The sequence below is a fragment of the Megalops cyprinoides genome, chromosome 7 (genome assembly GCF_013368585.1).
Source record: "Megalops cyprinoides isolate fMegCyp1 chromosome 7, fMegCyp1.pri, whole genome shotgun sequence".
In the NCBI taxonomy this organism is placed as follows: Eukaryota; Metazoa; Chordata; class Actinopteri; order Elopiformes; family Megalopidae; genus Megalops; species Megalops cyprinoides.
The window spans coordinates 27237873-27252522 of record NC_050589.1 but is presented as its reverse complement, the minus strand read 5'-3'; the positions used below and the strand labels follow the sequence as shown (position 1 = coordinate 27252522).

The window sequence follows — 14650 nt, the reverse complement described above, 5'->3', positions numbered from 1 at the left end:
ACTCACACACATGATTCTGTCTCCTGAGCAGTGAAAGGGAATCTGATTCCAGGTAATTGACATCTTATCTTCTTTATTTACAACGCTGTCATTTATCCACTTTTCTCTGCATAATTGGAGCACCCTCGGCAAGGCCCAAAATAGAAGCGGGGAGCGGAGGCATCCTCTCTGCCCCCCCAACTGGTGCCCACAGGCGTGAACTTGTGTGTGCGGTCGTTGGCATGAACATCAGCACTGTCAGGCTCTTCTCAGAACGGAGGGAACGGGAGTGCTCCGCAGAGGAAGAGGGACAAACGCGGTTGTGCGAGACTGCTGCGCACAGCCGGTTTGAGGCCTCCCTCGTATCTCGTTGGGTTCCCATTGAAACTTCGCCCCCACACCACGCCCCGCACCACCCCACCCCCGCTTTCTCGTGCCCCTTTCCACTTTCCATTCAGGCCCCAGCTGGAGGCCTGGAGGGGGAGAAGGGGCCGTAATGACAGCTTGCAGAAAAAAGGCTTTGTTGGCTTTAGGGTGGCTTGACTTGAAAAACACCTATGTGGTTCTAAGCAGGTACTTATTGCTGCTAAATAGCCCTGAGCCCCTTGCACACACCCAGCGGGGTCTCGGCGATTGTTTACCCCGCGCCGGGCTCTGTCGGAGGAAGCCACGGGGTCTTTCTTCCTTTCTCTCTGAGCCCGCCTGAATGGAAGGAGCTCAAATAGCCGGCGGTGTATTGAGTCAGGTGAGTCTCAGGTCTCTTTTGTGTCTTTAAGACTGCCGTTTGCTCGGGCGGTGTGTGCAGTGAGGGCGGGGCACCGGTGGAAGGGGCCGCGCTTTGATCTTGCGCCTCAGAGCCGTCTTTTCATCCCGGAACCTTGTAGCCACGCCGGAGCTGGAAACCCAACACTGGAAAGGATGGCCGCTGAGCAGGTGCCCAGGTTAGTCAATGTGTTTGGTAACAGCGTTCAAGTCCACCTTTGTTCTGGTGCGGCCTTCACATCCTCCGCGGCTCAACCAACCCCCCCAAACCCCCCCAACCCCCCCGGTGCCCTCCCTGACCTGGCCTGGGCCGTTTGGCATGGAGAGTAGCACTCATTCACTCGCTTCCTTTTTCCTCCTCCTCTTTCTCATTCTTTTTTTGAAGAGAAGAGACTGGGCATGCTTCTCATTTAGACTTGTTTTTAGGGGGATCCTGGGGCGAGACAATTTGCGCACAGCACAAATATATAAGCACCCAATTACCATGGGCACCATGCATTGGCTGTGCTCCAGACAGCATATGATTGCTGTGGGGGAGTGGTTTTGTGTGGGGGAACACAACAATGGCTCTACAGAGAGGGACAGGAATTTTAATTAATTAATGAGATACACTGTAGCCCAAGGAGTGGGAAGCCTGCTGAATGGGCAGTCTATCTGAAGCGTGTATGTGTGCTGTACTGTACTGCACGTGGTCCGCATTCTGCCAACTGCACTTGGAGATACACTACTGTACAGTGCACACCACATCTGCCTACAATCACATCTGCAGTCTACAGTCTAAGATAAGGGTGAACCCAGTGCTGACAGTCACAGATAGGCTCTGCAGAAAAACAACACGAGAAGATGAAGATTTAGTGCATCAACATGCCCTTAAATACATGTACAATGTTACGCAAAGAAAGCTGTGATGAATAAAAGTGTAAGCAAAAGAACAAAAAAAAACAAGAGTAGTGGCATCACTGTGGAGTTTGACAGCTATCAGAGTATTAGTTTGCTAATAAATCAGCAATGGTGCCATGCACGATGAGAGTTTTGTGTTGTAAAAATGCTTGAGTTCTATCACTGACACATTGGGGAATTACAGAGTGCAGCACACAGTCTTATATTTCCACTTGTCTTCTTGTTCCTGTAGGGGTAAGACTGAAATCTGGTGAATGTGTGGAGGAGAATGCATTCACATGAGAGACTCGGCAATGAAACGTGCCACTGCTGGTCTCCACAGAGGAGGACTGAGAGGAAAGAGCGAAAGACATAAGAGATGGAGGAGATTAGTGCGTTAGTAGTGGATGTTCCTCAAGGATGGGTGAAATAATGGCCTGCAGATAACAGAAGGCAACGCAGCAACAGGGAACTGAGCATGGGGGAATGGTTAGGGAAGCAGGGAAGGCAGAGAGCAGCTCTGCTGAAAAATATCATGGAAAAAAATCCCTTATTAAATGAGTTCGGTGTGCCCTTGTGTAAAGTTAGATATTAACACTAACAGAATAGCAAAGAGACAAAACACATCACATTTTTTGACGTAAATTTGACTCAGATATGAGTATAGCTTTGATTACTGGTGATGTGCTCTGGAGGTGTGCTGAAAATGCCCTTCCCTGCTTTGTTTCGATGGGCTTAATGCTTACTGTATAGCAACTGAATTGGGATGAAGCCAGCAAAAGCAATACCAGCCTGCTGGGTAGCTAAAATGAGCAGTAAACTGTAGTGATAGCCAATGGAGCGTGTGCACATTCCGCAGACAGCTTTGCCATGTTGCCCACAGGTGGAGGTAAACTATTGGCCAGCCTGGACATGGTGGGAAGGCGCGGCTGCTTACAGTACCTAAGGGCGCACGCAGGTTTGGTAATGGCTCTGCAGCTGAACCAGGATGACTGGGATGAGATGCCTGGTGTCAGTTCCTCAGAGCGGCAGTAGAGACACCCCCGGTTCTGGCTTAATTGAACCCTAACTGTAGCTTCAGCACAATCATCACCCCTTCTCACAGACAGACCCTGTACCCCATTACATTATATAAGTCATGTGCCTCTCAGATGGCATTATCCAGCGCTGCTTAGCTCATGCCATACATTGGCACAGCTGGTTATTTACAGTTAATTTGGGTAGTAATAACAGTATGAGAACAGCAACCCTCCTGGAACTCAAACGTTGGGGTGCAAGACCTGCTGCTTACTACTACAATCCACCACAGTGTGGTATACCTGATCCGTACACACATATATACACCCATGTTATACTGGCGACACTTGTATTTATGCACATGAATGATCAATGAACACATTTCCAGTGAGTCCCCATCCCGACCTCCACCTCCCCCTTCCATTTCCCAAAAAGTGTAATTGTAGTTTCCCTCTACAACTTTCACCTTAAACGATTCATGTCACAAGAAAGTTGTGTCCTCTAGTCAGATGTAATGTACCAAAGAAAAGCATTCACTCTCTGTGCAGCTGCAGAAACTCTAGAGTCTTCTCTAGGCAGGCGTGCCTACAGGAACATGCATCTACAGCGCCCTGTGCTTTAGTATGTACAGAAATATAGGAGGGCATTATGAACTGGCCATTTATGACTGAAGCAAGGGATTTGTGAGGGCAAATGAGGCTTTCCCACAAGCTATATCTTGATTTGAGAGAATGCAGAGTGACATATAATGATGGCCATTATTATGGTGTTGCTGTGGTATTTGGTAACATTTATCACAGTCAGCCCTAGAACAGCACTGTTATAATCATCCCAACTGTATCATCATGACAGCTGCCTACACAGAACATGGCTGCACACATCCTGTGTGGAGACACCACAGTAATTGCTCTCCCTGAATGTGCTGTGATGTGTGGTAAAGTGGCGATCAATGAGTCTAAAGAAAAACATCTCGGAAACTTTGAACTGTCATTTACACCTTCAGTAGTAACTAACTACTGACTGTTCTGATCTTTTATGAGGTTTTTAAATCAACCTATGAAAACTGACTGTTCCAGTGTCGTGAAATGAAGCATGGAAATAAAACACCACAGATGAAGTTCAAAGCAAAAAGGACTTTATAAAAACAAGAACGCTCAAAAACTCATTCATTCACAAAGAACTAGCTGCTCTGCATTGTCAACTGTACATGGCAGGACTGCAGGCGATGCTAATTTATTTTTGTTTTTGAGAGTAAAAATCTTCTGTAATCCATCTACTGTTTCCAGTTTTTTTTTTTTTCTTCTGTCATGAATTTTTACTTTGTGTTCCCAGTTGGTTATCTCCAGCCCTCAGGAGGACACCAGGTCATCTTTCAGCATGCCAAAAATGCTCAAAAATGTTTTAATATGCAAGAGCTTCCACTGGGACAGTCAATAACAGTATGCATCAGTAAGCGGTAGGACCTACATACCTAATATCTTATGAAAGACTTTGTAATCCTCAAAATGAAGTAAAAATCATGTAGGGCCACATAGGTTTCTGAAACAAAACACTTCCCTACATACTGTGAAAATTACAGTAATAAATCTATCGGCAGGGTATCCTTGAGAATCTAAGGCTTGCAACAGAGCAACATGTACTGCCTACTTCATTAAAGGATTCTCAAGTCAGTGCTCCGAAATGCCATTCGAAATGAGACACTTCCAAGAAAAACTTTTTTTGAGAAACCTAATTCAGACACAGCTAATTAAACGTTATTTGTACAAGGTTGAGAACATACACACACTTTTTCTTTCTTCATCAACTTGTCATTAAAGCTGAGATTGTCAGAGAGAGCTGTTTACACTCAGATCCCAGCGCTGAAGAGAGAGGGCTTTAGCTTGCGCGTGTGTGTGGCCACACAATCACGCCGGACTCATTCCCTTCTGTGTTTTTCTAAACTGGAGCTTTGTGGATCCATGTGTACACTGATTTCCAGTTAACCACTGTTGTGGTTAAGGTGTAATGTATTTGTTTGACCAGGGGGTCAAGGTAATCTTCTGGGGAACTCTGGAGGCTGTCACTAGATAATTACCACATGTATTTGGGGCATGACACACAATCAGGCGCAGAAAAAGCAAATAATGAGGACATGCGGAAAGCCGTCAGCTGACTATCAGCTGTGGTGGAGGTGAAGCTCACTTCCCTCCGCGGACGGGGAGTATGTATTGAATTTGTTACTCTCTCTGACAGCAGTAACTGACACCCTGTTTTCCATAGCTTCTCTCCAGGTCAAAATCAAAAGCAACCCTTTCACTGACGAGTGAGAAACAGAATCCCAAGCCTTCGGTCAAGAGAGGAAAGATTCGACTTTACATAAAAACAGAAAAAAAGTAAAGAAAAGAAAAGGAAGAAAGAGAAAGTTTTCTGTAGGCAACCTGTATGGTGTGGTTTGTGAGACAGCAGGGGGGTTGGGGGGGGGGGGGGGTAGTAGGAGGTTTGCGGCGGCTCGCGGCAGGCAAAAGCACCCCACGCTGCTGTGCAACTCCACTGGGGCTTGCCAGAGCTTCTCATCTCTCCGAAATGTGTGCCTCTTCCCCTCTCTGACTGATCACTCCTGCTCCCTGGGGAGAAGCTGGCTCCTCCTACCCCCGCGGATGCGCCGGCCCATCCCTGGCCCAGCCCGGCCAATGGGAGGCCTCCCTCCTCCGGCACACGGGGCTCCCACTGCTATAGGTAAATGCCTCCAAAGTGAGAGGGGGAGAGACAGACTGACAGAGGGAGGGCAAAGAAAGGAGGCTGGTGTGAGAAGGAACGCTTGAAACCCCCCTGACTGACTGACTTGGCTCATGGGAGCTCCCAACTGATAGAGAGATACAGAGAGAGAGAGAGAGAGAGAGAGGCAGAAAGAGAGAGAGAGAGAGAGGGAGAGAGAGAGAGAAACCCATACACACAACACGCGCACTTACTCACTCACTCACTCATTCAACCCGACTCTGTTCCATCTGAGACTGAACTCCAGGGAAGCAGCATGCTTCTGGTAGCGTGTTTGGTGCTCCAGTTTGCCGGCAGCGCCCGGGGGCGCGGGTTGCAGGAGCGTGCCCCCGCACCCCCCGCGGCCCCCACCGCCCTGTGCCCCTCGCCGTGCCAGTGCGAGGAGGACGGCATCCTGCTGCTTGTGGATTGCTCGGAGCTCGGACTGTCGGCGGTGCCCAGCAACCTGAGTCCCCTCACCTCATACCTGTGAGTACAGTGGTCTTCCTTCCCTCCTCTTTCTGCTCTTGCACCTCAGTGGGGGGGTAACACTGATAGGCTTTGAACCTCTAGATTGATGACTGCCTCTCGCTCGGCATTTCACCTGCTCACAAGGGGCTCTCGTGACTTTCCTGATGTTGTGTGTCGTGGAGAAATCTGGGGAAAAAAGATCAATGGACTTTTTTTTTAAAAAAAGTTGTTATAGAGGTGACTATAGTTCATGGCTGTTTACTTTTTCATCTTACATGCTGATTGCTAGTGGGAGCAACCTGTGAGCAATACTAGAAGTGCATGTGACCTGATGAGTTCTTTGATTTCTGTGAATGTGAAATTGAGCATGCCTGAAAAACCCACACAAATTTATACAGAGGGAATGGATGTTAGGATAGTTTGAACATGCATCGGGACTTTTGTATTCAATTTGTATTCAAAACAACTTACTGCATCTGAAAAAAATCCATGATTTAAAAAAAAAAAACAAATAGCAAAACTTTCTATTGTGAGGAGAACTGGCCTCAATCAGTCACAAATGCAAATATGTTCAGAACAGCATTGCCTCAAAGTGACACGTTTATGAACCTCAAAGGAGTAAGTGAGGGGAGCTGTATGCATCATAATGCATCTATGTAATTCCTGCAGTATACCATTCCCAAAACCTAAAGTCAGCTCACAGACCGTTCAGTTTGAATCTGAGATCATTTCTCAGACAAACCAAAGAGTTTAGCAGACACTTTGTTCACACAATGTAGATACTCTTTTGTACAAGCTACTACAGTGTGGCCAGCACTTGCATCACACAGTTTATATACGCTATTAAATGATTGCTGGTGTGAGTCAACTAATGCATCACTATAGTAATGCTGGCTGTAGAATTTGAAGACAGTTGACATTCTGTCTTTCTGTAAACCAAAGTCCAAAAAAGCATAAAATGAGGAAGTGTATTTCTCTTCTTGAATATGAGCAGCACAGCTTCCTCCAACTGATATGAGACATGTACTATACACACATTATTATTATTCTCATTTTTATGGTTCAAATCCATGTAAGGCTACATGAAAGACTCACAAATCATATGTCAGACAAAATTAATAAGCTGAAGGGTATTCAATTACTGTAGAAGCATAAACACTCTTTCACTGAAGATGGTTAAGAATTATTCACCTTCACCTTATATCACCTATAAGGTGATGTTGTGCACAGTAAACCAGTGACACATCTTACAGTACAGCTCCTCCAAACAGCAGCATTTCTCGCTCAGCCCCAGGCAAGCTTACAGCACATTTTCATGCATAAACAAGCTTGGCTGTTATGAACTGACAACTCGGATGAATAGACACTTTTTTCATCACATTGTATGTTCACAGCACTCTATATAGTTGCATAATGGTTTTGCGGTTAGAGCTGGCTGCACCGCTGGGTTTGGCCATTGGTATGCTTTTTTATTTCGTTCATGCCTTTGGAGCATTATATTCTTGCTCCTGTGTCTGGGTTATGTACACAGGTTTGCAATAGTAAGTCCGTGAAAAACTCAAGAGAGGCTACTTAGCCACCATGCCACTGCCAGCAGACCACTGTTGCATTGGGCTGTTGACCAATGCAGCCAGTGCTTGAGTGCAGGGGGCTGAAAAAGGAATGTCCTTGGTGGACTGGAATGAGCAAGGGATCTGATTGGCTGATCACTCAAGGTACCGTGGTGAGTTTGGCTGCTGTCGGGGCATCAGTGCGAAAAGGTGTATTTCACACCGGTGCGCCACTGCTGCCGACAAAAAGCCCCAGGAAGCGTCCGGTTCCCAGCAGACTTGAAGTGTTGGTGTGATGCTGTTCTGGGGTCTGACAGACCGGGGCAGTTTTTATATTCAGGAGGGTTAGCAAGACCGCTCTGGCACCCGGGTGCCATTTTCAGGACCTTGTTGTCAGTGTAGATGTGGTTGGTGCTGGACGTAGCTCACGACAGACATCTCGTAGGTCAGAATGGGGATAAGAGATTCACAGCTTTGAGGTTCTGCATTTAGCTGCAGACATACGTGTAGAGGTACACTATGGAGAGAAGTGAACATGAAGGTCATTCTGCTATATTGGAGAACTGAGCTTCAGTGTGATGGAGCACTGTCTGCATTTTTTAGATATATCATTGACCCATGTCAACTGTTAGACATGCATTTTCAACACCAATAAACAATCAATTTTTCGTGTCAGAAAGTAGCAATTTCCCTGCAGTGTAATGAAAGAAATTAAATGTTTAATTATATATACACATTCTTGGAAGATTCAAACTACTTTTTTAGATAACAGCAACAGATTTCTCAGTGAACAATTGGTTGAATCAAAGTGAGCTTGGAATTTTGGTTCCCCCTGGTTCCAGCTGAATGGTCCTATCATGGCAAACCAAACCTACCCATGGATGCAAAAACTAAGAGTTGCCTTTTGATTTCATTTTTTCATTATTCTTTTAATTTCACATATAAATCCAGAGTGTTGCCTCTTGGATGACATTCATTTAATCGTTGCTTATGCAATGTCACTTTATATCATATTTAAGATTAGTCACTACTGAGCCACGCCTGAGACTGGAATGCATCCATGTCTCTCTACCCGAATGAAATCATCTTATCTTCCTTAAGGTTTGGTCCATTTTAAAAGGTTTTAAAAGGAAAAAATGAAGGAGAGATTCATGCATGGCAGTACAGCAATTTGGAGACAGAACTCACACAGACAGCTCTGAGGAATACAGTGGGAGGTGGCTGTGTGACAGACGATGAAACACTGCCAAAGCGTGGAGCAAGCATCTCTCAGTGACAGGAGGCTGGCAGTTGCAAAACGCTGACACAGGAACGTGAAATTAGCTAATTGAAATTACATGGCTCTCAAACCCAAAGTCTGCCTGCGACAATTAGTTAATGGTACCCGCAGTTTTGTGGGCTGGTCCATGGAGCTGCTGGTCGAACCAAATAAAACAAAGCTGAGCGATCGTGTTGCAGGGAGGAAGGCATCTGATAGTAGTGAGGGCAGGAAGACACCATTGGCTATAATGGAATGCAGCTTTTTTTTTTTTTTTTTTTTTTTTTTGTTAATACAGCAAAAGCGGCCTATTGCTGAAAAGTCCCTGTTGCATAGAATGGGATGGGATTTTTAAAAATGCTTTGTATTTTCCACATTCTGATAGCCAGCATATGCATTGAATAAGTGCATTTTTTTCAAGTACACCTGGGGCTAGTTGTACTGTTTTGTTCCAGTACTACCTGTACTGGAACAAAAACTTTACCTGTACTGTGTCAAAAATGCCTCAATTTTATGGCGATGTGGTAATGTGGTCTTGTGTTATATTACCATTTACCAGAACTGAAATAACATTGAATGCTCAAAGCTAGAAATTCAATAGTTGACTTTATGAAGAGGCATTATACTTTTATCTTTGAACAGCAAGTTGAGTGTGGTTTTGTAATGCTTGTGCAATAAAATACAATGTCATATAGTAAAGGTGAATGAAAACCTGGTGCATATTTTAAGAATTTTTGTTTATTGCCTAAAAGGTTAAGACTGAAAGAATATAGCCCTTTAAACAGCAAGTTAATTGTGGTTCTGTAATGCTTGCGCAATAAAATACAATGTCACCTAGTAAAGGTGAATGAAAACCTGGTGCATATTTTAAGAAATATTTTGCTTATTGCCTAAAAAGTTGAGACTGAAAGTATTTAGCCCTCATGGAAACTACAGCTCTCACGTCACGTGAAAGATTCATCCAGTCAACAGCTGCTTAATTTAGCTACTTTGATTTTGTGGAAGGCGATAAACCGAGCAGAAAGCAAAACAAAATCAGGTGGGAACGCTCCTGCACCGAAAGACCCCCAGCATGTTCCGTACGCCTTTAAAGAGACGCATTCCTCGCTCCTTCAAACGCGCCGACCCCCTCAGCTGACATATGCGCGATCGGCAGATACTCGCAGCGAACCGGTGCGCCGCAGCAGAGCGCCATGTCTTATCTCCCGGGTCCCCCGGGCGCAGAGCCGGTGGGTTGCGACACACATCAGAGAGAGGCGAATTATTGCTGCGATGACAGATTGGGAAAACATGAATAAATATAAGTTTACCGCGGTGCGGCTGACGGTTGCCACGATCTGAGATATTCTCCCCTTTGTGAAGCCAGCCTCTGAGGTATAAAATTAAGCTTGAGTGAGACAGATTAAAATGAGGGGAAAAAAATGAAGTGTGTGTACAGTATGTTGAATGGATTCCTTTTGGCTTGATGTTACGAAGAGATAACAGTATATAACTAGGTGAGGTCATCACTCCTCTCGTCAGGTGTTGGAGCTGTGAAGAGAACAGCGAGAGGCATGGAAAGCCTTAAGGAAAAATGGAACTTCAGAACCCCTGGAATAAGCTGGAATTTGGAACTAATGTAATTCTTGTTGGTGTTCACATGCGATGTAGCTTTAGTGAATAAACAGTCTTTACAGAGTGCTAAACTATACTGGAGATCACCCAGTGGTTGAGATTAGCAATTCAAATGGCACTGTGGGATTGCTTGGATCGGAGGGTTTGTTTTTCCATGTGGCTTCGCTCAGAGTTTTTGGGAGCTGTTTCAATTAAAAGTGACAATATCAGGCCTTGCGGAGAAATGGTTAGAGGGGGTTTGGAGCTGTGGGTTTCAGCTGGGTTAGCCTCACTGCTATTGTATTGTTGTGCAAGGTACTTTGCACGGACCCAGTAAACACCCGATTGTATTGTGGGGCGATACAAGACCAGTATGTCGCCTTGTATGAGGGCCACATATTGATTATGTAAGCAGGGTCTCGGCAAAACCACCAACAAAAACAATCACAGCACTGCATCATAACTCACTCATGGCAGAAAATGCATCCAGTCTCAGACTTTACTAACAGGCACATTATGAAAGGATTCATCTGAGAGACACAGTAAGCTAGATATCAGGGGCAGTCTGTAAATACATTAGCTTGCAGGAGACGCAAAAACTATACATGAGTACACACTAGTTCAAAGAGTTGCCGACTAGAGTGTGGAGACTGTGTGTTAAACAGCTGTGCTGTTAGGTGGAGCTGTTTTGCCATGTATTGCATATTATGGGGAGCGAAACCTGCATGAGAAGGGTGATGTTATCAGACACTTCAGTAGAAGTGTGTTCAGACTGGATGTCTACAAATCACTTCAAGAGAGTGTCAGCCTGCAAACCTGTCCTCCTACTCTCTGCTGTTGTTTCAAAGGCCATTTTCTCCTCACGCCAATTCAGGCCTGCTTTGTCTGGGAATATGACCGCGAAAGCAACATTTTCCACTTTGAGGTAATGGGTTTTTATTATTTCATCTGAGAAAATGACAGAGGCTACCTCATTGTTCCTAATAACACTCACAAAAAAGATACTCTACACTTTGAATTGCTGTCAACTGACTGCTTTTCACTGGAACATGAACAGCCTTTCAATAGCAGTAATTTGGAAGTAAAATAAGCCAATGTGTCGCATGCCTGCTTTTTTCATAACATAATCAAAATTTAATAAAATTTTGGTAGCAAATCTGTTTCTGATCATGTCCTCGAATCCAAGGAAAACATGCATAAATACAAATACGTTAAATAAACGACTGAGAAAAATGACATAGCGCTTCCATGAAAGGAACTCGAAACTTAACACTCCAAATCTGCCCTAATCAAAGCCTTCCCGTAGAAGTGAGATGTAATATTGCCGGATTCCTAGCGCGTGACGGCATTGCTTGAAGAGCCCAGCGCATTAAACAGCGCAATATTAGAGACTGATTATGTCATGTGACAACACACCTGAGAGTGGAAACGCTGTCAGAGCCAAGAATAACATCTCGCTTTCACCTCTGGACGGCCCGGGGTGGGTGAGGGAGGGCCGGATAAGGGGGTGGGGCGGGGGGGGCACCTCGGTTCTGGGGGGATCAGAGCGACTTCCTGTGCTGGCTGTCAGTGCGTCCTCCACAATGGGAACCGGCTGAGCGGGCTTTCGCACCGTCCACAGCCTGGCACCTCCTCTCCTTTTCCCATCTCTCATGCAGCCGAGGAATCAGGGGGCCATTCCGTTTCAACTTCAGAGACCCGAGATGCGGGTTTCCCAAAGATTCCCAGATTCCTAAACGGCTCTTGAAAACAGGGTCACGGTTTTCATGCGGTGTCGAAGGCATGCCTGCACATTCATGACAACATGGGGCGGGAGCCGCGCCTGTGTGATGGAAACATTTATTGTCAGATACCTCTAATTAACAGGCGTCATACCTCTGTGGCTGTGGTAGCCGGGCTCATACCTTAACTGTGACTGAGGCAGACTCCGCACAGCTCAGAGGCATTAATGTAACGGGGACCTCGGGCTCTTGGCTCCTGGGGGAGTGCAGTAATTTTCTAAATAAACACAAATGAACGTTGAGTTAGCGTGTGAATTGCAGGCACATGTTTTTGGTTGCTTTACAGACCCTAGTTCCGCCGCCCGGGGCCAGGAACCTGTTATCGGGGGTTCTTGGAGAGACGCCCATACCTTGTTTTTGAAGATTTTTTTGGTCAGTTGTGTTATCTACTAGAGGAAGGTCATAAATTTAGGCACGGGCCTCACAATCACACAGTTCTGTGCCTCTGGGCATTGGATGGAATATCTTGCCACGATGGACAAACATTCAGTTATCAAGAAATGTTATTAAGGACGATTCTGTGTTTTCCTGGTGTGTCCCTGCTGATTGCACCGGTCATGCCAAGAATTTCATTATGTGTCCATGTGATGAAAACATGTGACTGCTGTGATGTCATAGATATCATCTTGCTGAGAGTTCATGAGAATTTCTTTTTTTTCCCTTGGTTTGCTCTTTGGTTTGGTTCTACCCCCCGTTTTAATAAACACTCACTTTTGTATGCAAAAATATTCATCAGAAAAAAAACCCCACACAAACCAGAAAATGAGTACATGTAGGAAATGAGGAAAAATGAAGAATGCTGTGCCAAAAAATAAATAAAACAGTTGAAAGCAAGAATAAATAAAGTACATCATTCACTCTCATTCTGAATTCTCTTGATAAATCCCAACTTCACTCATCTCTTGTACCTCTTCCTTCATACATTAGCATGATGAAGATGATCTCTGATCATCTTGCTTGAAGTCCTGTGCGCGGGGCTGCTAAAACAGTTGCAACATAACGTGATAAACGATAAAGTTTCTATGCAGTACTGCTCATTTAAGGCTGGACTGACTAACAGGCTATGACTTTTCTTGACTGCGGTGTGCGCTGTCAGCTGGCCCCAAAAACTCCCACCGCCTTTTTCTTAAAGAATCTGAACAACATTAAAAAATAGAGTGATAATGGTTTTATTGATCTTGGCAGAGGGGAACACTTTGAAAGTTTTAAAATATTTTGGAACACTGAGTAAGCTCCCTGTGGGAGTGCTTTTTGGAGAACCATGGCGAATATTGTCGGCGGACTTCAGCTGTTGAGATTTACAGTGGCACTGAAAAATATACACAGCAGGTTGTATAACCAAAAGTGATGGAAAAACATACATTACAGCTGACGTGTTTTACAGAAATTATTACCGGTCTCTGGTTACTCAGTCAGCTGTCCATTACAAAAGACCTGAAATCGCCAAAAAACAATACAAGAAGTTAACAAATATATGAAACATATGTACATATTTGGCAGATACTCGCTTCCTGACCACTACTGGAAAAAAAAAGCACCAAAAATGAGATTCCAAATGTCAATGGGGTATCTGGCACGGTGAGTTTAATAAAATTTTCAGCTGAAACGCTTGACAGTTTATAGAGATAAGCCTGTTTGGTGGGCCAGGGCTTCATTTTAGGTCCTTTACCAAACTAGAAACAGGTGAACATAATGAATCACGTATGCTGGAAAGGGAGCCTGCAAAAACTCTGACACGACAATTAACAGCAACCACAGTTCCCACTCTTCCTGCTCTGGTTTGGTGGCGACGGACAGTTTATCTCATAATGAAGAGATATTCAGATGAATCTGTGTAATCTTCAAATAAGCGTTCACCAGTAGGCTATTTTTTTCAGCATTACTGAATTATGAAAAAAAAAATGTTTGTTCTATTTATCTTCTTGGGATAGGTTCAGTCAACTTCTGTGTCTTTTTTCTTAATTCCCTGAAGAGACAGTTTTTTTTTTTTTTTTTTTTTTAGTGCAGCTTTTATCTTAAGGGAAGTGAAGATCGCAGGTTTTGCGAAACTGGCCGAAAGGTTCCAGATTCCAAAAGTGGTTCAGGAATTCAGCACGCATGTGTGCAATGTGGTATTCGAGTGAAGGAGGAGAGGGAAGACCTCTGATCTACACACACACACACACACACACACACATATATACATATATATATATATATATATATATATATATATATATGTAGCATGTACTTTTAAACAGTTTATGGTGGACCAGGTAATCTAACACTCGTGTATACAGATACGTATACATGAAATATCGTTAACTACAGCTCATTTCATACCAGATATACCAGAAATAACCAAATCAAGCATTGACATATAACTCTTTTGACAAGAGCTGTTTCCTTTACCTCAAGTGGACTTTGAAAACACTGCTTGCAATATTGTGTTATTGCCATTCAACTAATGCAAAAGCACTCATTGAAACAACTGAAAAAATGTTCCATTTTAATTGTTCACATCTACAGATAGGAGCATGTCAGCAAGGGACAGTATTTATACTTGCAATTTTGACGTACATGTGCACAGACACAGACACACACGCGCACATGCACACACACACAGACACACACACACACACACACAC

The 14650-nt window shown here is 44.4% G+C and overlaps 1 protein-coding gene across 1 annotated transcript in view; it reads left to right on the top strand.

Moving 5' to 3' along the window:
- Positions 1–221: 221 nt before the first annotated feature.
- LOC118780397 (leucine-rich repeat-containing G-protein coupled receptor 6) overlaps positions 222–14650 on the top strand; it is an 85613-nt gene continuing 71184 nt past the window's right edge. Inside the window, exons 1-3 of the mRNA XM_036532852.1 lie at positions 222–472; positions 756–912; positions 5678–5859. Coding sequence (XP_036388745.1) covers positions 222–472; positions 756–912; positions 5678–5859 — 590 coding nt within the window. The remainder of the gene's footprint in view (positions 473–755; positions 913–5677; positions 5860–14650) is intronic.